The following is a 15,337-nucleotide window of genomic DNA, read 5'->3' as shown; positions in this document are numbered from 1 at the left end:
GAAAATCCCATGGACGGAGGAGGCCTGGAGGGCCCCAATCCATGGAGTTGCAAAAAGTCAGACGTGACTAACACACTAACTTAAAAATATTACACATTCTATTAAACAAGAGAAATACATTTTTGTTAACATTAACATTATCAGAAAAGTCTTTTAAGTCCTAGGAAGCTATCAAGCTTGTGAATTACACTCTAAGTTTTCCCAAATTCTCGTTTTTACCTGAAAGCTTTAATTTTAATGTTGGCAACAAATATTGTCAAGCTGTTCTTGTCAGAACAGACTTACTTCATTCATCTTTATTTAAGGACTGTCTACAAATGCCTAAGTCAAGAAAGCTATAGTTTGAATGTTTTTCTTTCAAGTAAAAATACTATTACACAACAAGAGCATCTAGTTCAGCTAACAATTCAAACAATTGCACGAGCACTTTTCCTTGAGACGACCACCGTGTTTCAGTATGCTGCAGAAATGCTTTATGCATGCTCCCCACTGTGTCAATCAAAATACTAAAAAGAAAGGTTTCCAAAGGTTGAGATTTAATTAAATTAATAATGTCTACCATTACAAACATTAAGTGAAAGTGGCTTTTTTTTTTTAAGACTGAGTGCATGACGAGGAAGAACTCAATGACTACTAGAATAGTTTGATGCCACTGTTTTACTTGGTGCCAAGGCAGCAGCAATTTTAACTACCACTGCTTCTGCACCAGTAATGCGATAGCAACCCGGTGCAACAGGCAAATCACATCTGGAATTACGTGAACACAGTCTGACACGTGGACTGCCAGTGCAGGACACGAAGAGCTGCTGAAACTTCACAGACTGGGAAATATTTCACCGTGCTTCTCAAAAAAGAAACTCACAGTGACCAGCTTCATGCCTTCTTGCTACTTATAAGGCAACAGAGAAGATTCAAGAGCACTCTAAAATAACTAGTAAAAAACAAAAAAATTAAGCCTCTGAAAGATGTTCAATTTGGTCAAGTGCTTAATTTCAACAAAGAAAGGAAATATTGTATACAGCAGGGAGCTTGAGTTCTCTGTTTGGGTCAAATGCTCAGGCAGAGAGCACACGCACACCCTGCACATTCCTACTGAGGTCTTACCTTAGCTCTGGAGGAACTGACATGTTCCATATTCTCAATGCTGCAGATACAGTTCTGTGAAACTTTCCGGCAAGCCACTCTGATATAGTCCCAGAAGCTACGAGGACTTCCATAACCAAACCAGGTTACTTGACCTTCAGGAGACAAATTGTAACACAAAATAAAAAGAAAACCAGACTAGTAACTCAAAATGCAAGAGCAACAAAATAAAGGGCAGTAGAGTGTGAGATTGTTGAAAGGACACTGATTTGGGGGTCAAAAAGCCTTAAGTCTGGTCCCTTTCTAACTTTACCTACTTGTGTGATTTTGGGCCATCTATTTAATGGATCTGGATCGTAGTTTTCTCAACAATACAATCAGAGTAAATGAAGCAAAAAGGGCCTAGACACTAAACACAATTGTCTGCAGGTTAATATCCTATTATTCTAACACAGTCTTCCAGAGAGCACACAGTTAGCCTTCCTTGTGCTTTCAGTTAAGCTTTCATTTAAATCGCACCTTTGCCATTTACTGGCTGTGTGACCCCAGGCAAGTTAATTAACCTTTCTGAACACTTTTCTTGACTCTAAAAGGGGACTAGTTGGAGTAACCACTTTATGAGTATTCTCTAAATCAAATACAACAATGCCTGAGTAACACATGAGTAATCCTGAGTAATGCCTGATTAATGAGTATTGAGTACGAGTAATGAGTATTGAGTAATGCCTGAGTATTCAGGGTATAGTATTCTCTGAATCAAATACAACAATGCCTGAGTAATGCCCGAGTAGTCCTGAGCATAGGACTTGGCACATAAAAGTACTGTACAAAAAGAAAGATAATAAAAAAGGAAAAAAATGTTACCTCTTGCATCCTAAACCTTTCTCTTCTTGGAAAAACAGAAAAAAATTTAAAAGGCGACACTTTTTCTCCTCTTCAGAGGGATACTTCCAAGAAATGAAACAACATGTAGCCTGTAAGTACCTATCAACAGCAGGAACCATACACTGACTAACCATTACCACCCATTCACTACCATTCTACCCAAACCTTCATCCGTCATTCACCTGCTCACTTCTAGTCAACAACCCATGACAAGTCCTTAGGCACTTACCATTCTAATCTTCCAGACCTGGATAACTACGTCTGTGTTCAAGAACAAATGTTCTTTTGTGTGTATTAATATTTCAATGCAGGACTTTGGGTAATAAGTCCATGGGACCAATTTTGTACTCTGAATATGTTTAAATGGGATATGAGAGACATCTTAGTATTTCTTCAGTTTTCTGAAATAATTATTCTTACCTAGGGAAGCTGTTCAATCTTAAGAAATAGTAGCTTTTATATTTTAAAACCTCTGCTTCTTTATTTTGAAGTAACATTTATTGATCTCAATTTTCTTTTCCCCAGTAACATGTTCTCTCTAAGCAACATTAAGAAGTATAAAAGTGTTCTTGTCCACATGCAGCATTTTAGGAACAATGTCTGAAATATCTGAGTGGTGTCCAACCACGGCAACACCTAAGAATAACTAGGCTTCTTTTAAAAAGTACTCATGTCTGGGCTCCACCCAAACTAAATAATCAGAATCTTTGGGGGTGGGCCTAGGCATTGCTATTGTTAAAAGATTCCTCTGGTATTTCTAATAATATAGTTAATCAACCAAGGGAAAGATCACATGTCACGATAGGTAATCCCTATTCCTCATGCAGGACATTTCAAAGGCCTCCTCTTTTTGTAAGCCGCATGTGATCTCTACAGCAAGTCACTCCTCCCTACGAGCTGGCCTAACATCCTGAGCTTACACTTATAGTTACCTGCTTACTTGATTGCCTCACACATGAGATGGTAAGGTCACTAAGGCAGAGACTATATCTTATTTGTCTTTAATTCTATCTCTAGCACTTGACACAGTGCTTGTCTCACAGCAGGCATTTAATAAATATTTATTAAAACAAATCGACTGGTTAATCCACACTGCTGCTGTTGCTAAGTCGCTTCAGTTGTGTCCGACTGTGTGTGACCCCATAGATGGCAGCCCACCAGGTTCCCCCGTCCCTGGGATTCTCCAGGCAAGAACACTGGAGTGGGTTGCCATTTCCTTCTCCAATGCATGAAAGTGAAAAGTGAAAGTGAAGTCGCTCAGTCATGTCCGACTCTTAACGACCCCATGGACTGCAGCCTACCAGGCTCCTCCATTCATGGGATTTTCCAGGCAAGAGTACTGAAGTCGGGTGCCATTAACCAGATCTTAATTGCAAATCATATAAAAATTTGAATCTTAAAAATCTAATTAGGATCTTTTTACAGTAACAGCTCAGTGACAATCTGGTATCAAGATGTCTGCATACTACATTACAAACATCAAATATTCTGGACAAAAATATTTACCTTTATAAAAATACAAAACCATGGACACATCCCTACTCAAACATCATTTTATAACTCAAATGTCTCTTCAGTAATGAAATCTTGCTGGCAAAAGATAGAAATCTATAGGAATATTTTAGGGCAATTTTCATGTTATCAATTTGTTAGCCATTTGGAGAAGAGACAGGATGTCTAATGTTAAGAATGTGGGCTTTTGAGTCAAGACCAGAACAGAGCACTTTCTAGACGTGCAATCTTAAGCAAATGACTTTTCATTCTACCAACTTGAGTTTCTTCTATGAACTGATAATAATGGTAGTATCTACATGATAACACTGTCATGAGGATTAGATAATGTATGTGCAGCAATTACTATATAGCCTAATACAGATGTTAATAATCATTATTACTTTTATTACTATCATACAAAGAGTTAAGAGATCCAAGCTCCCCTTGCATTACAAAATAGCAATGAAACACATAGTGAAGTTTTTCCCTTTACTTGCTTAGAATCTAGAAAAATCTTTAAAATTTACTCCCTAATCCAACCTTTTCCCAGATCAACCATCCTAAATTGACCTCCCTAAAGTCTAGTCTTGGTTAATTTCTTTAGCTTCTACTAATGGAGATCATCCCACAATTTAAAAATGAGGACTACCAACCACACTTCTCTCAATAAATGGACTACCATACACTGGAAGCAATCTTGAAGGGAGAATCACAAGGCTTCTCTGGTAACTTTATTTTAAACCTTCTCATAAGTTTGATGGGGCTGAGGAAAAAATTATGAGAAATTTCAAAGTAGAGCTGTTGAAAATTTAAAAAAAGTAACAAAGTCCCTTATCGATGGGTAGGTAGAGATGACTCAGTAATCCCACTACTGGGCATATTTCCAGACATTCTCTCTTTTTCAGAGAGAACCATAATTCAAAACAACACACGCACCCCAATGTTCCCTGTAGCACTACTTACAACAGGCAGGACATGGAAGCAACCTAAATGTCCAGCAATAGGGGAATGGACAGAGAAGCTGTGGTACATATATAGAACGGAATATTACCAACCATAAAAAGGAATGAAACTGGACCATCTGTAGAGACATGTGTGGACCTAGAGGCTATCATACCGAGTAAGGTAAGTTACAAAGAGAAAAAAATAATATATTAACGCATATGTGTAGAATCCAGAAAAATGGTATAGATGATCTTATTTGCAAAACAGAAACAGAGACACAGACACAGAGAACAAACATATGGAGCCAAGGGGGGAAGAAGTGGGGTGGGATGAAGTGGGAGTTTGGGATTGACATATATACACTACTGGTAATATGTATAAAATAGATAAGTGGTGAAAACTTAATAAATAGCTCAGGGAACTCTACTCAGTGCTCTGGGGCCACCTAAATGGGAAGGAAATCCCCAAACGAGGGGATATATGTAAACGTACAGCTGATTCTCTTTGCTGCACAGTGGAAACTAACACAGCATTGTGAAGCAACTACACTCCAGTAAAAATTACCTTAAAGAAACAGAGTCCCCTTTTGGAGGAGAGGAAACAAATATACGGAAAAACTAAATATCTAGGCTTAGGTTATACAGGGAAGGAATGGATGCTAAATCCTTCAGACTCCTGCTGTGTGTATGATATGCTGTCTACAGGACTTTCACCCACGAGACAATGACAAGATTTCCTAGATAAGAAACTAAAGAAACTGAGAAACTAACCAATTAACAGCATGACACGTCACCATGACTCGCAGGGCCTTACGCTGAAGCTGAAGCTCCAATATGCTGGCCACCTGATGCAAAGAGCTGATTCATTAGAAAAGACCCTGATGCTGGGAAAGACTGAAGGCAGGAGAAGAGGATGACAGAGGATGAGACAGTTGGATGGCATCACCAACTCAATGCACATGAGGTTGAGCAAGCTCCAGGAGGTGGTGAAGGACAGGGAAGCCTGGCGTGCTGCAGTCCATGGGGTTGCAAAGAGTTGGACACAACTTTGCGACTGAACAACAAAGTATACCAGTCACAGCATCTTCACAACACTTCCACCTACTCGAGAAATGAGATGAGAGCATGACTGGCTTGATTCTGCCTGCCTTACTCTTTCATGTGCATTGTTTTCAAAATGAATTTGTTAAATCAAGACCCTGAATTTTTCACATTCAGAATGATGTGCTTTGGTTAAAAGAAGGTGGGGTCTTTGTTAGAAACTCCAAATGAACTCTCATGTAAATTGTCCATATATCCTAGGATTTTAAGTAAGTAATTTCTGCATCTATAAAAACGGTTGAGGTTAATTAAGAATAACAGAAGTGTTCAATTGGTTATTTGAATTATTATTACTTGAACATTGCTTGTACTTACATACAGATTAACTGTTAGCAAAAGATGTACTTGGGGTTATTAGTCTGTAAAACCTATATTCAACAGGAAAATTTAAAAAGTTACAAGCTGACCATGCCTTTAAAAATAATTGCTGAGGTAATAAATAATCACTCCAAAGATATTCTTATTTCCTTTAAAAATAGCCACAAAAGCAAATCACATAGCAAGGAACCGACTAGCCTATATTTTGAAGAAATTTTATTCAGGAGAAGAAACATGCTATCACTAACTGAATTCTCTTTTTAATGTTGGCAACAAGTACAGATGTATAAAGTGCTTTCAATTTTATATGTATTTTTAGAAGTTGACTTTTTATCAAAGTTACACAAACTTTTCAATACTTATTTCCAACCCATTGATCTGACTCTAATTCATTTCAGGCACAGAAATAAGAGGTGAAAGTTTGCTAGACTAAAAGGTGATCTGCTACTAACCAGCTGCATGATGTCTTTCCCACTAAACTGCCTATTTTCAAGCACCTTAAAATGGCCTGTGATCACTAAGGTCTAACATTATTTTAAATTGCTCTTTTATATTACCTCACTTGAATAATGTAGATATTCACGTCATGCAGAGTATTTGTGTTTTGTTCTTACGTTATTTTATGGCCAGATGAAATCTTCTAAAAACTGAAATTTCCTAAGTGGTTCTCTATTTAGTAGTGGATGACAACACATCATCTTTTGGTAATATATAAATTAATCTGTTAAATGACTTTCTTTCTCCACTCTTTGTATTGTGCTTAGTTTTGTGAAGAGCTGACTGAAGTTTTGTTAGTGCCACAATACATCACCTGGATGACAACATCAAAGACTATGTATAGTCCAAAGACTTGGACCTGCCATTTATCTAGACAAGCGATAAAAGACAGCGCCATCAAATTTTAAAAAGCCACTCTAATATCACTGCCCCTTGGAAGAAAAGCTATGACAAAACTAGACAGTGTTTTAAAAGGCAGAGACATCACTTTGCCAACAAAGGTCCACATAGTCAAAGGTATGGTTTTTCCAGTAGTCATGTACGGATGTGAGAGCTGGACCATAAAGAAGGCTGCATGCTAAAGAATTGATGCTTTCAAACTGTGGTGCTAGAGAAGACTCTTGAGAGTCCCTTGGACAGCAGGACATCAAACCACTCAATCCTAAAGGAAATCAAGCCTGAATATTCATTGGAAGAACTGACGCTGAAGCTGATATTCACTGGCTACCTGATGCGAAGAGTTGACTCATTGGAAAAGACCCTGACACTGGAAAGACTGAAGGCAGGAGGAGAAGGGGACAACAGAAGATGAGATGGTTGGATGGCATCACTGACTCAATGGACATGAGTTTGAGCAAACTTTGGGAGACAGTGAAGGACAGGGAAGCCTGGCGTGCTAGAGTCCATGGGGTCGCAAAGAGTCGGACACGACTGAGCAACTGAACAACAAAAATATCACTGCAAAAGCTTCAGATACTTCAAGGAAACTAATTACTTGTGGATTTATATTGTTGCCAACATATTTAGATTGTTTAACTTTGCACTGTCAATTCTATAGTGTGTGTGTGCGTGTGCAGTTGCTTCAGTTGTGTCAGACTCTTTGCAACCCTATGGACCATAGCCCACCACAGGCTCCTTTGTCCATGGGATTTTCCTGGCAAGAACACTGGAGTGAGTTGCCATTTCCTCCTACTGGGGGGATCTTCCCAACTCAGAGATTGAATCCACGTCTCCTGTGTCTCTTGCACTGCAGGCGGATTTTATACCACTGAGTTGCCGGGGAAGCAGGAATCTTACATTTCTTCCTGCTAATTTATGAAAATTAGTTTAAAATTTTCTAAACAGAGAAAATTCCCATTTCTGCAAAAGATCAGAATCTTGTCCTTTAAAAAAAAGGCACTACTATTAGCTGAAGTTCACATTTACTAGACCACCCAGTGCTGAAAGTACAATGGTGACCTTGATTAATTTTCTAGATAAAGTTTCATGTTAATGTTCTAAAAAAAAAAGAATATAAACACTTGAACTAACTTTAATTACACTTTCAGCTGATGTGAATAACTCTGAGTCTAGATGAGATACTCAACTGTACTTATACAGCTACTCTATGTTACTTATGCCTCAAATCGTTCAGCAACTATGAATCACAGTTACCAATCTATAAAATGTAATCATTATCCTTTGGTACTGACGATGTCTTGTTCATTGGTAAGGAATTTATCACAAACGAACTTCTAAACCATACCACAGTTTATACCATAAAACTTAGCCAATTTTTAATCTCCCAAAACAACAAAGAAAATGAAGATAATCAGGTTCACCAGAAATCTGAAAACTGAATTTGACTTATAGGCTTTTTTATCCTAGTAATTTTGCCATCTTTCGAAGCAGAATACAAAGGTTTTGCGTTCTTATTCCACCCGCATTTTTAATATAAAGCTTAGAACACTGGTAGACGGAATTAAGACCATGAAGGCTGACATCCACACAGAGTCACATATCAAAGCACAGGCCTGAAGAAAAGGAGTGTAATGTTTCAGCAGTGACTAAGGTTATATACAAGGGACCTAAATTGTTTAAAGTGATTGTGGGTATCAGGTTGAGGAAATGAGAACATACTGTTTCGCTATTTCTACCTGTCTTACTATAAGTGATCTTTAAAAATAACAACTATGTACTTCTTTTCTAAGTCAAAAATATAATAAAAGGCATTAGCATGAGGCCTAGCAGTGCTTTGTATACAGCAGGAATACAATAAAAAAAAAATTCAAATAAGTGAGTTAAGGCATATATTCTACCTTGAAGAAAGGAAACTAAGGAATATAGTCCCACTAGTGGTTTAAGACCAGCAGTGGCTGTTGATAGCACCCATGTATGTTTTACTGAGTAACTTTGGAAAATTCACAGCTTCCCTGAGCCCCAGTTTGCATGTAATTCAAATATTACTACACAGCACTTACAAACTGAGAAAATAACCAGTAAGTCTTATATTAGTGATTGTATAGTAAAATACAAATAACACAGATACAGATGATTAATAAAATTGTGCTTAAAACCAGGAAACTTAATAGAAACACAGAGGGGGTCATGTAGAAGAATAAATGGAGTATTATATTGTGTGGGTTAACAAAAGGCTTTTAATTTAAAAATCAGCATAAGCATAGTTCTGCCCTCTGGATTAACAAAAGCAGAAAGCTTTGCAAAACCCATGCAATGTACTAAGAAAGATCACTTAACTGATACAGCCCTCCCCAGTAAGTCAGTGGCAGGAGACATCACCAGCATAGAGTACCTTGAAGAGGTATTTGCAGATGAGACAGCCATCGGCAACTTTGGGAACTCTCTTTAAAAAAATAAACAACAACACAGAAATATTTCAGAAACCTGACATCAAGTTTACAAAAGCAAACTGAACAGCCCCAATAAGATAGCTACAAATAATCTTGATGCAGTAAACATCACTTACATCTATTACATAAGATGAACTCAATTAAGATGAACATGGGCTCTACTCAGCATGGAAATCAAACTGGTCTCTTTGTAGCCTATTCTGTTGGAGAGGCTGGGGCGGATAAGTTACAAAAGAGAGAAGCTACTGTTCCCTGTTTATTTTCATCTCCATTACTGCTCCCCAAAATTAACAAGCTGATAATGAACGAATGCAAAATGAACAAGCTGCTGCTGCTGCTGCTAAGTCGCTTCAGTCGTGTCCGATTCTGTGAGACCCCATAGACTGCAGCCCACCAGGCCCTGCCCTCGTCCCTGGGATTCTCCAGACAAGAACACTGGAGTGGGTTGCCATTTCCTTCTCGAATGCAGGAAAGTGAAAAGTGAAAGTGAAGTCGCTCAGTCGTGTCCAACTCCTAGTGACCCCATGCACTGCAGCCCTCCAGGCTCCTCCATCCATGGGATTTTCCAGGCAAGAGTACTGGAGTGAGCCTTCTCCAAAATGAACAAGAAGCCTGATGAATTTGCTAGCCTTGCACCTCAGAATGTATACAAATGGCTAGGAAAGTTGCTCACTTATTGAACTACATGACTCAGAAAGTTAACTTTACAAATAACTGTTCTTTTTTACTGTTAAACTTTTCAAAAAGTTATAAAATTCATTTTAAGGAGCAGTTCTCTCTTTTATCAGTTTAAGAAGAGATAAAGTTTACATATTTTTTCTGAATCATGAGAACAGCACTTAATTATTTAGTAAAATAATCCTTAGTTTAACCAATGTTGACTAAATGCCTACTTTATGCAAAAGCACTGTTTTTCCTACAGCTTCAAATTATTGTTTAACAATCACCATTTGGAAAAGTACTATAAATTCTTGCCTATGTTTTTTGGCATTTGGTAGAATTATACAGGAACACTCCAAAGTCAAATTTCTGAAGACATACTCCCCACAGATGGTATCTTCTTTCATAAGCAAACACTGAAATTTCAATAGGACATGGTCCCAGTTCAGTTCAGTCGCTAAGTCGTGTCCGACTCTTTGCGACCCCATGAATCGCAGCAGGCCAGGCCTCCCCGGCATTCACCAACTCCCAAAGTTCACCTGAGTGAACTCAGTGAGTTCATATAGTGAACTCAGGTCCATTGAGTCGGTGATGCCATCCAGCCATCTCATCCTCTGTCGTCCCCTTCTCCTCCTGCCCCCAATCCCTCCCAGCATCAGAGTCTTTTCCAATGAGTCAACTCTTCGCATGAGGTGGCCAAAGTACTGGAGTTTCAGCTTTAGCATCATTCCTTCCAAAGAAATCCCAGGGCTGATCTCCTTCAGAATGGACTGGTAGGATCTCCTTGCAGTCCAAGGGACTCTCAAGAGTCTTCTCCAACACCACAGTTCAAAAGCATCAATTCTTGGGTGCTCAGCCTTCTTCACAGTCCAACTCTCACATCCATACATGACCACAGGAAAAACCATAGCCTTGACTAGACGAACCTTTGTGGCAAAGTAATGTCTCTGCTTTTGAATATGCTATCTAGCTTGGACATAACTTTCCTTCCAAGAAGTAAGCGTCTTTTAATTTCCTGGCTGCAGTCACCATCTGCAGTGATTTTGGAGCCCCCAAAAATAGTCTGACACTGTTTCCACTGTTTCCCCATCTATTTCCCATGAAGTGATGGGACCAGATGCCATGATCTTCGTTTCCTGAATGTTGAGCTTTAAGGCAACTTTTTCACTCTCCACTTTCACTTCTGAGTTCCTCTTCACTTTCTGCCATAAGGGTGGTGTCATCTGCATATCTCAGGTTATTGATATTTCTCCCGGCAACCTTGATTCCAGCTTGTGTTTCTTCCAGTCCAGCGTTTCTCAGGATGTACTCTGCATATAAGTTAAATAAGCAGGGTGACAATATACAACCTTGACGTACTCCTTTTCCTATTTGGAACCAGTCTGTTGTTCCATGTCCAGTTCTAACTGTTGCTTCCTGACCTGCATACAAATTTCTCAAGAGGCAGATCAGGTGGTCTGGTATTCCCATCTCTTTCAGAATTTTCCACAGTTTATTGTGATCCACACACTCAAAGGCTTTGGCATAGTCAATAAAACAGAAATAGATGTTTTTCTGGAACTCTCTTGCTTTTTCCATGATCCAGCGGATGTTGGCAATTTGATCTCTGGTTCCTCTGCCTTTTCTAAAACCAGCCTGAACATCTGGAAGTTCACGGTTCACGTATTGCTGAAGCCTGGCTTGGAGAATTTTGAGCATTACGGACATGGTCCCACACCTTTCCAAATACTTAGACCTTTTATGAAACTAAACAGAAGCAACCAAACACGGTGAGTAATGTATAAAAAAATAAAAGGAAGGAGCTATATATAGTTGTACTATTGGCTACATCTATGTCTCTGCTATTCAGCTCTATCCTCCTACATCCATTTGCATCATTACAAACAAATATTAAATTTGGAAACATATCCAAAAGGATCTATAACCAAAGGTACCCTAGTTGAAGCCCATATTAAAAATGAATGCTCTTTCTACAACAAACAAAATGAAAATCTCTCTGCATTAAATATAAATCAGAACAGAATGCTTTTCATTGAAAATGTTAAGAACACCAATTTTTAATGTTTAAACCATTTGTACTAGCTCTGCCTTGAAAGTAGTGTGTCTTATCTGTAGTCACTTACATAATCAAAAAGTTATCAAAGTAAAAACAATTTTTAGGAAAACTGTGGTTAAAGTAATTTTACTTAAAAAAAAAAGTCTCAAGTAAGATTCATCATGTTCAGATTTATGTCATGGTTTAATCAATACCTGGTACAAAATGGGAAACAACTACTGAATCTATTATGAAGCTCAATTTATACTTTAGGGTTTTTTCCAGCTGTTAACATGTTAGCCTTTATGACCTGGTTATGTGTAATATTTTGATTCTGGCTGTGGAACAACATCTGAAAATTTTAAGAACTAAAACATTTCCACTTATTTGTAGGCATTAACTGTTTTGATCATTATTTAATATCTCACTTGAGGTCAGTTATAAGCAACCAGAAGTGTCCAGACCAAAAGAAAATCCACCAGATTCCAATGATCTGTAGTCACAGTTCAGCACCCCTCTCGTTCTGTAGATGGAAAGGTGAGGCCCAGAGAGCGCCCACCTGGACCCAGCACCTCTGTTCCCCGCATCCTCATGCTCACCTACTCCTTTGGCCATAGACAAGATCTGACAGATGAGAGAATCAGTCGATTGGCTTTCCTGGTTGAACATGAGTTCTTACTACAGTCTCATAAATGGGAAAAATAACGGGGCAGTAAACACGCAGTGTGAATGGGGTAAATATTTTCATATAAAATTTAAATCCTTAGCTTAGATGGTGCCAAAATATATATATATATATGAATGGCAAAGCTTACATTATTTCAAAGTGGCTCAAGGAGTGGCTTGTTAGTAGAAAACATTCTCATTTTCAATTGAAATTAAAACGTTTTGTTTTAAAGTATACAATAATAGTTATTTAAATATTTTGTTTAAATTATTTATAATATATAAATGACATAATACATATATGATATACCTGAACAAGAATATAGGTATATTAATACACAAATACTTGAAATGTACTTACATAGTTCATATGTAATTTATGTTACACATTTCATATGAAATTAATATGTAACATTATATATTCAAATCTATTACATATATATAATGTTATATATTTAACATTAAACATATAATGTTAGGACAGATGAGACAAGACCAAATATTTAAACCAAACAAACCGAAAATGTTTTGTTCAAGAACAAAAGTCATTCAAATGGACCATTATAATTATATAATATATGGTGATACTAGGTGCTAGTTTCTAAAATTTTATCCAAATGAAGAATCTACTCAGAAATGGATATACAATAAAAGAATGCTTAATTATACTGAAGATATAGTATTTCCTGACTTCGAAAGTAGATAATTTTCAAAAACAAATAACTAAGTAAATCAACTTTATAATCTTTATATTAACATGGAAAATGGCCACTATACAGAAAAGACTACTGTTTTAAACCAATCAATCAGCCTTGGTGATAAGACTGAATGTAACAGCAATCCATAAATACATTTATTCTTCCCTTTTTTTCATGTTAGCCCTTGTTACAACTTTAGCTTTCTATTTATTTTGATTCCTTTGATGACTGAGCTACATTATCCTGATTGATAAAGTCTGATAAATGCTAACAACTATAAAACGTGAACCTTTAGCCTCTGTTGTATTTAGTCTTATTTTCTCTTTGTGCGTGTATACTTTTCTAATAAGCCTACAAGTAGATGATTTTACTTTTATGTAATTAAAGATGGATTCCTGAAAAAATCCCTAGATTTGTAAATTGATTGCCATTTATAAGGCATATAACAAGACTGATAATCAATGATCAGACAGTAAGTCAGAATTTTCACAAGTTTTCTTTTTAAACTGGGAATACCAGATAGAATATACTCTGTTCTGTCATTAATACTAATAATGTTCAAGTTTGAACTGCTTGAAATTTTGAATCTTTAACCATTTATTTGTATGTAAGAGAAAAACCACTCAGTGAAGCAATATTTACAACTGCAATATGCACTGTAATTCAGCTAACAGTGAAACAGTATCTTTTCTACGTAGCCATTTTCCACTTTTTAGTAGCTTCTAAAATTAAAATATTATATATAACTTATTTTACACTTCTTAAAAGTTTGCTTTAGAATGCCATTTACAGGTAAATGTAGGTACACTGAAATAGTATTTGGTTATTTGATTGAACAATTTTTAAAAATTGAGCACCAAAATTATGCAAATACTCTACATTTGATAAGTCATAGTGACTTTAAAGAAAAAGAATATAGGAAGAATTTTAACCAAATAAAAATATTAGATCATATGCAAGAACAACTCATGGAAATTAGAAAATCAGAAAAATGTAGGAACTGAAATTATGATGCTCTCCAAAAATGAACGAAAGTCCATTGTGCAATCTTTTCCCTGTTCTACAATATGAGAAATATTTACTTCCTTTAAATGAGCAATATTTGAGCACTAAGTGATCTAAACTGTTGAAGTTATGTAACAAAAATTTTACTAAGAAAAAACTTTCCATTACTGAAAATAAACCAAATACGATTTGATAATTACAAGTACAAATTAGCTCTACGCTAATTTGCAAAAATCATAAGATCAAACTGGGAATGTCCTATTATTTTTCTGGCAGGGACTCAAAAGGCTACAGACACAGGTAAACAAACACAAATATGAATTACCATCAGAAACCATCATTTCCTGCTAACTCCCAGAACTGGATTACCTACTAGACTCACAAAGTTTTTTAACTCTATCCTATATTTACAAAAAACACACACACACAAAATATCCTAGGCAGTTCTATCAATGGTAGCTATTATTTAATAAGTCTTTTCTTAATGCTTTCTTCCATGTTGTACTCCCTTCTCAGAACTTAACTCTAAATTGTAATTCTTTCATTTGAAGGACTTTTGAAGGGACGTTCACAAAAAATAAACCTGAAAAACTCTCCAGGGGTAACCAGGTTTAAAACCATTAATAAACCTCTCCTTCCGTAAGTAAGAAAATGCTTAAATGTGAAGGTTAAAAATTCCTTGAAAATTACGGTTTGGTTCTAAAATATAAAAACTGATTTGTTCCTATCTCCAAATAAAATATAAAAACTTGAGATATCTTTCTTGCTCTTCACCTAAAAACACCTACAACAAATAACACTAATTAAGTGTTAGTGTGATTGTATGACAATCACATACTTCAAACAGGAGCAAATCACCAAGTATGTGGCCATTGTGTGTTTCAGAATTTTAAACATTAAAAACCATATATAATGTGAAACTAAGACAAGAAAAATATTTCAGATGTTTCAAAACAGAAATAAACTTTCAAGTGAAACATAAAAATAAAATAATGAACTACCAATAATAATTATGTAAGAAGACTAGTATCAAGGGAGAAAAAAGTCATAGATCAAAACTCAAAATAATGAGTTCCACATGATGTACATGATTAATTCTCT

At 36.6% G+C, this 15,337-nt stretch overlaps 1 protein-coding gene across 4 annotated transcripts in view; it reads right to left on the bottom strand.

Moving 5' to 3' along the window:
• Positions 1-15,337, bottom strand: part of RUNDC3B (RUN domain containing 3B) — a 167,301-nt gene that overhangs the window by 93,251 nt on the left and 58,713 nt on the right. For 2 of the 4 annotated variants that reach the window (XM_005205269.5, NM_001076874.1), the window contains 2 exon segments: positions 9,115-9,165; positions 1,105-1,238 (listed from right to left, as the gene is read on the bottom strand). In XM_005205269.5, coding sequence (XP_005205326.1) covers positions 1,105-1,238; positions 9,115-9,165 — 185 coding nt within the window. 4 annotated transcript variants of the gene reach the window in all.

Source organism: Bos taurus, chromosome 4, assembly GCF_002263795.3.
Source record: "Bos taurus isolate L1 Dominette 01449 registration number 42190680 breed Hereford chromosome 4, ARS-UCD2.0, whole genome shotgun sequence".
Classification (NCBI taxonomy): domain Eukaryota; kingdom Metazoa; phylum Chordata; class Mammalia; order Artiodactyla; family Bovidae; genus Bos; species Bos taurus.
This window is presented reverse-complemented; position numbering and strand designations above follow the sequence as displayed.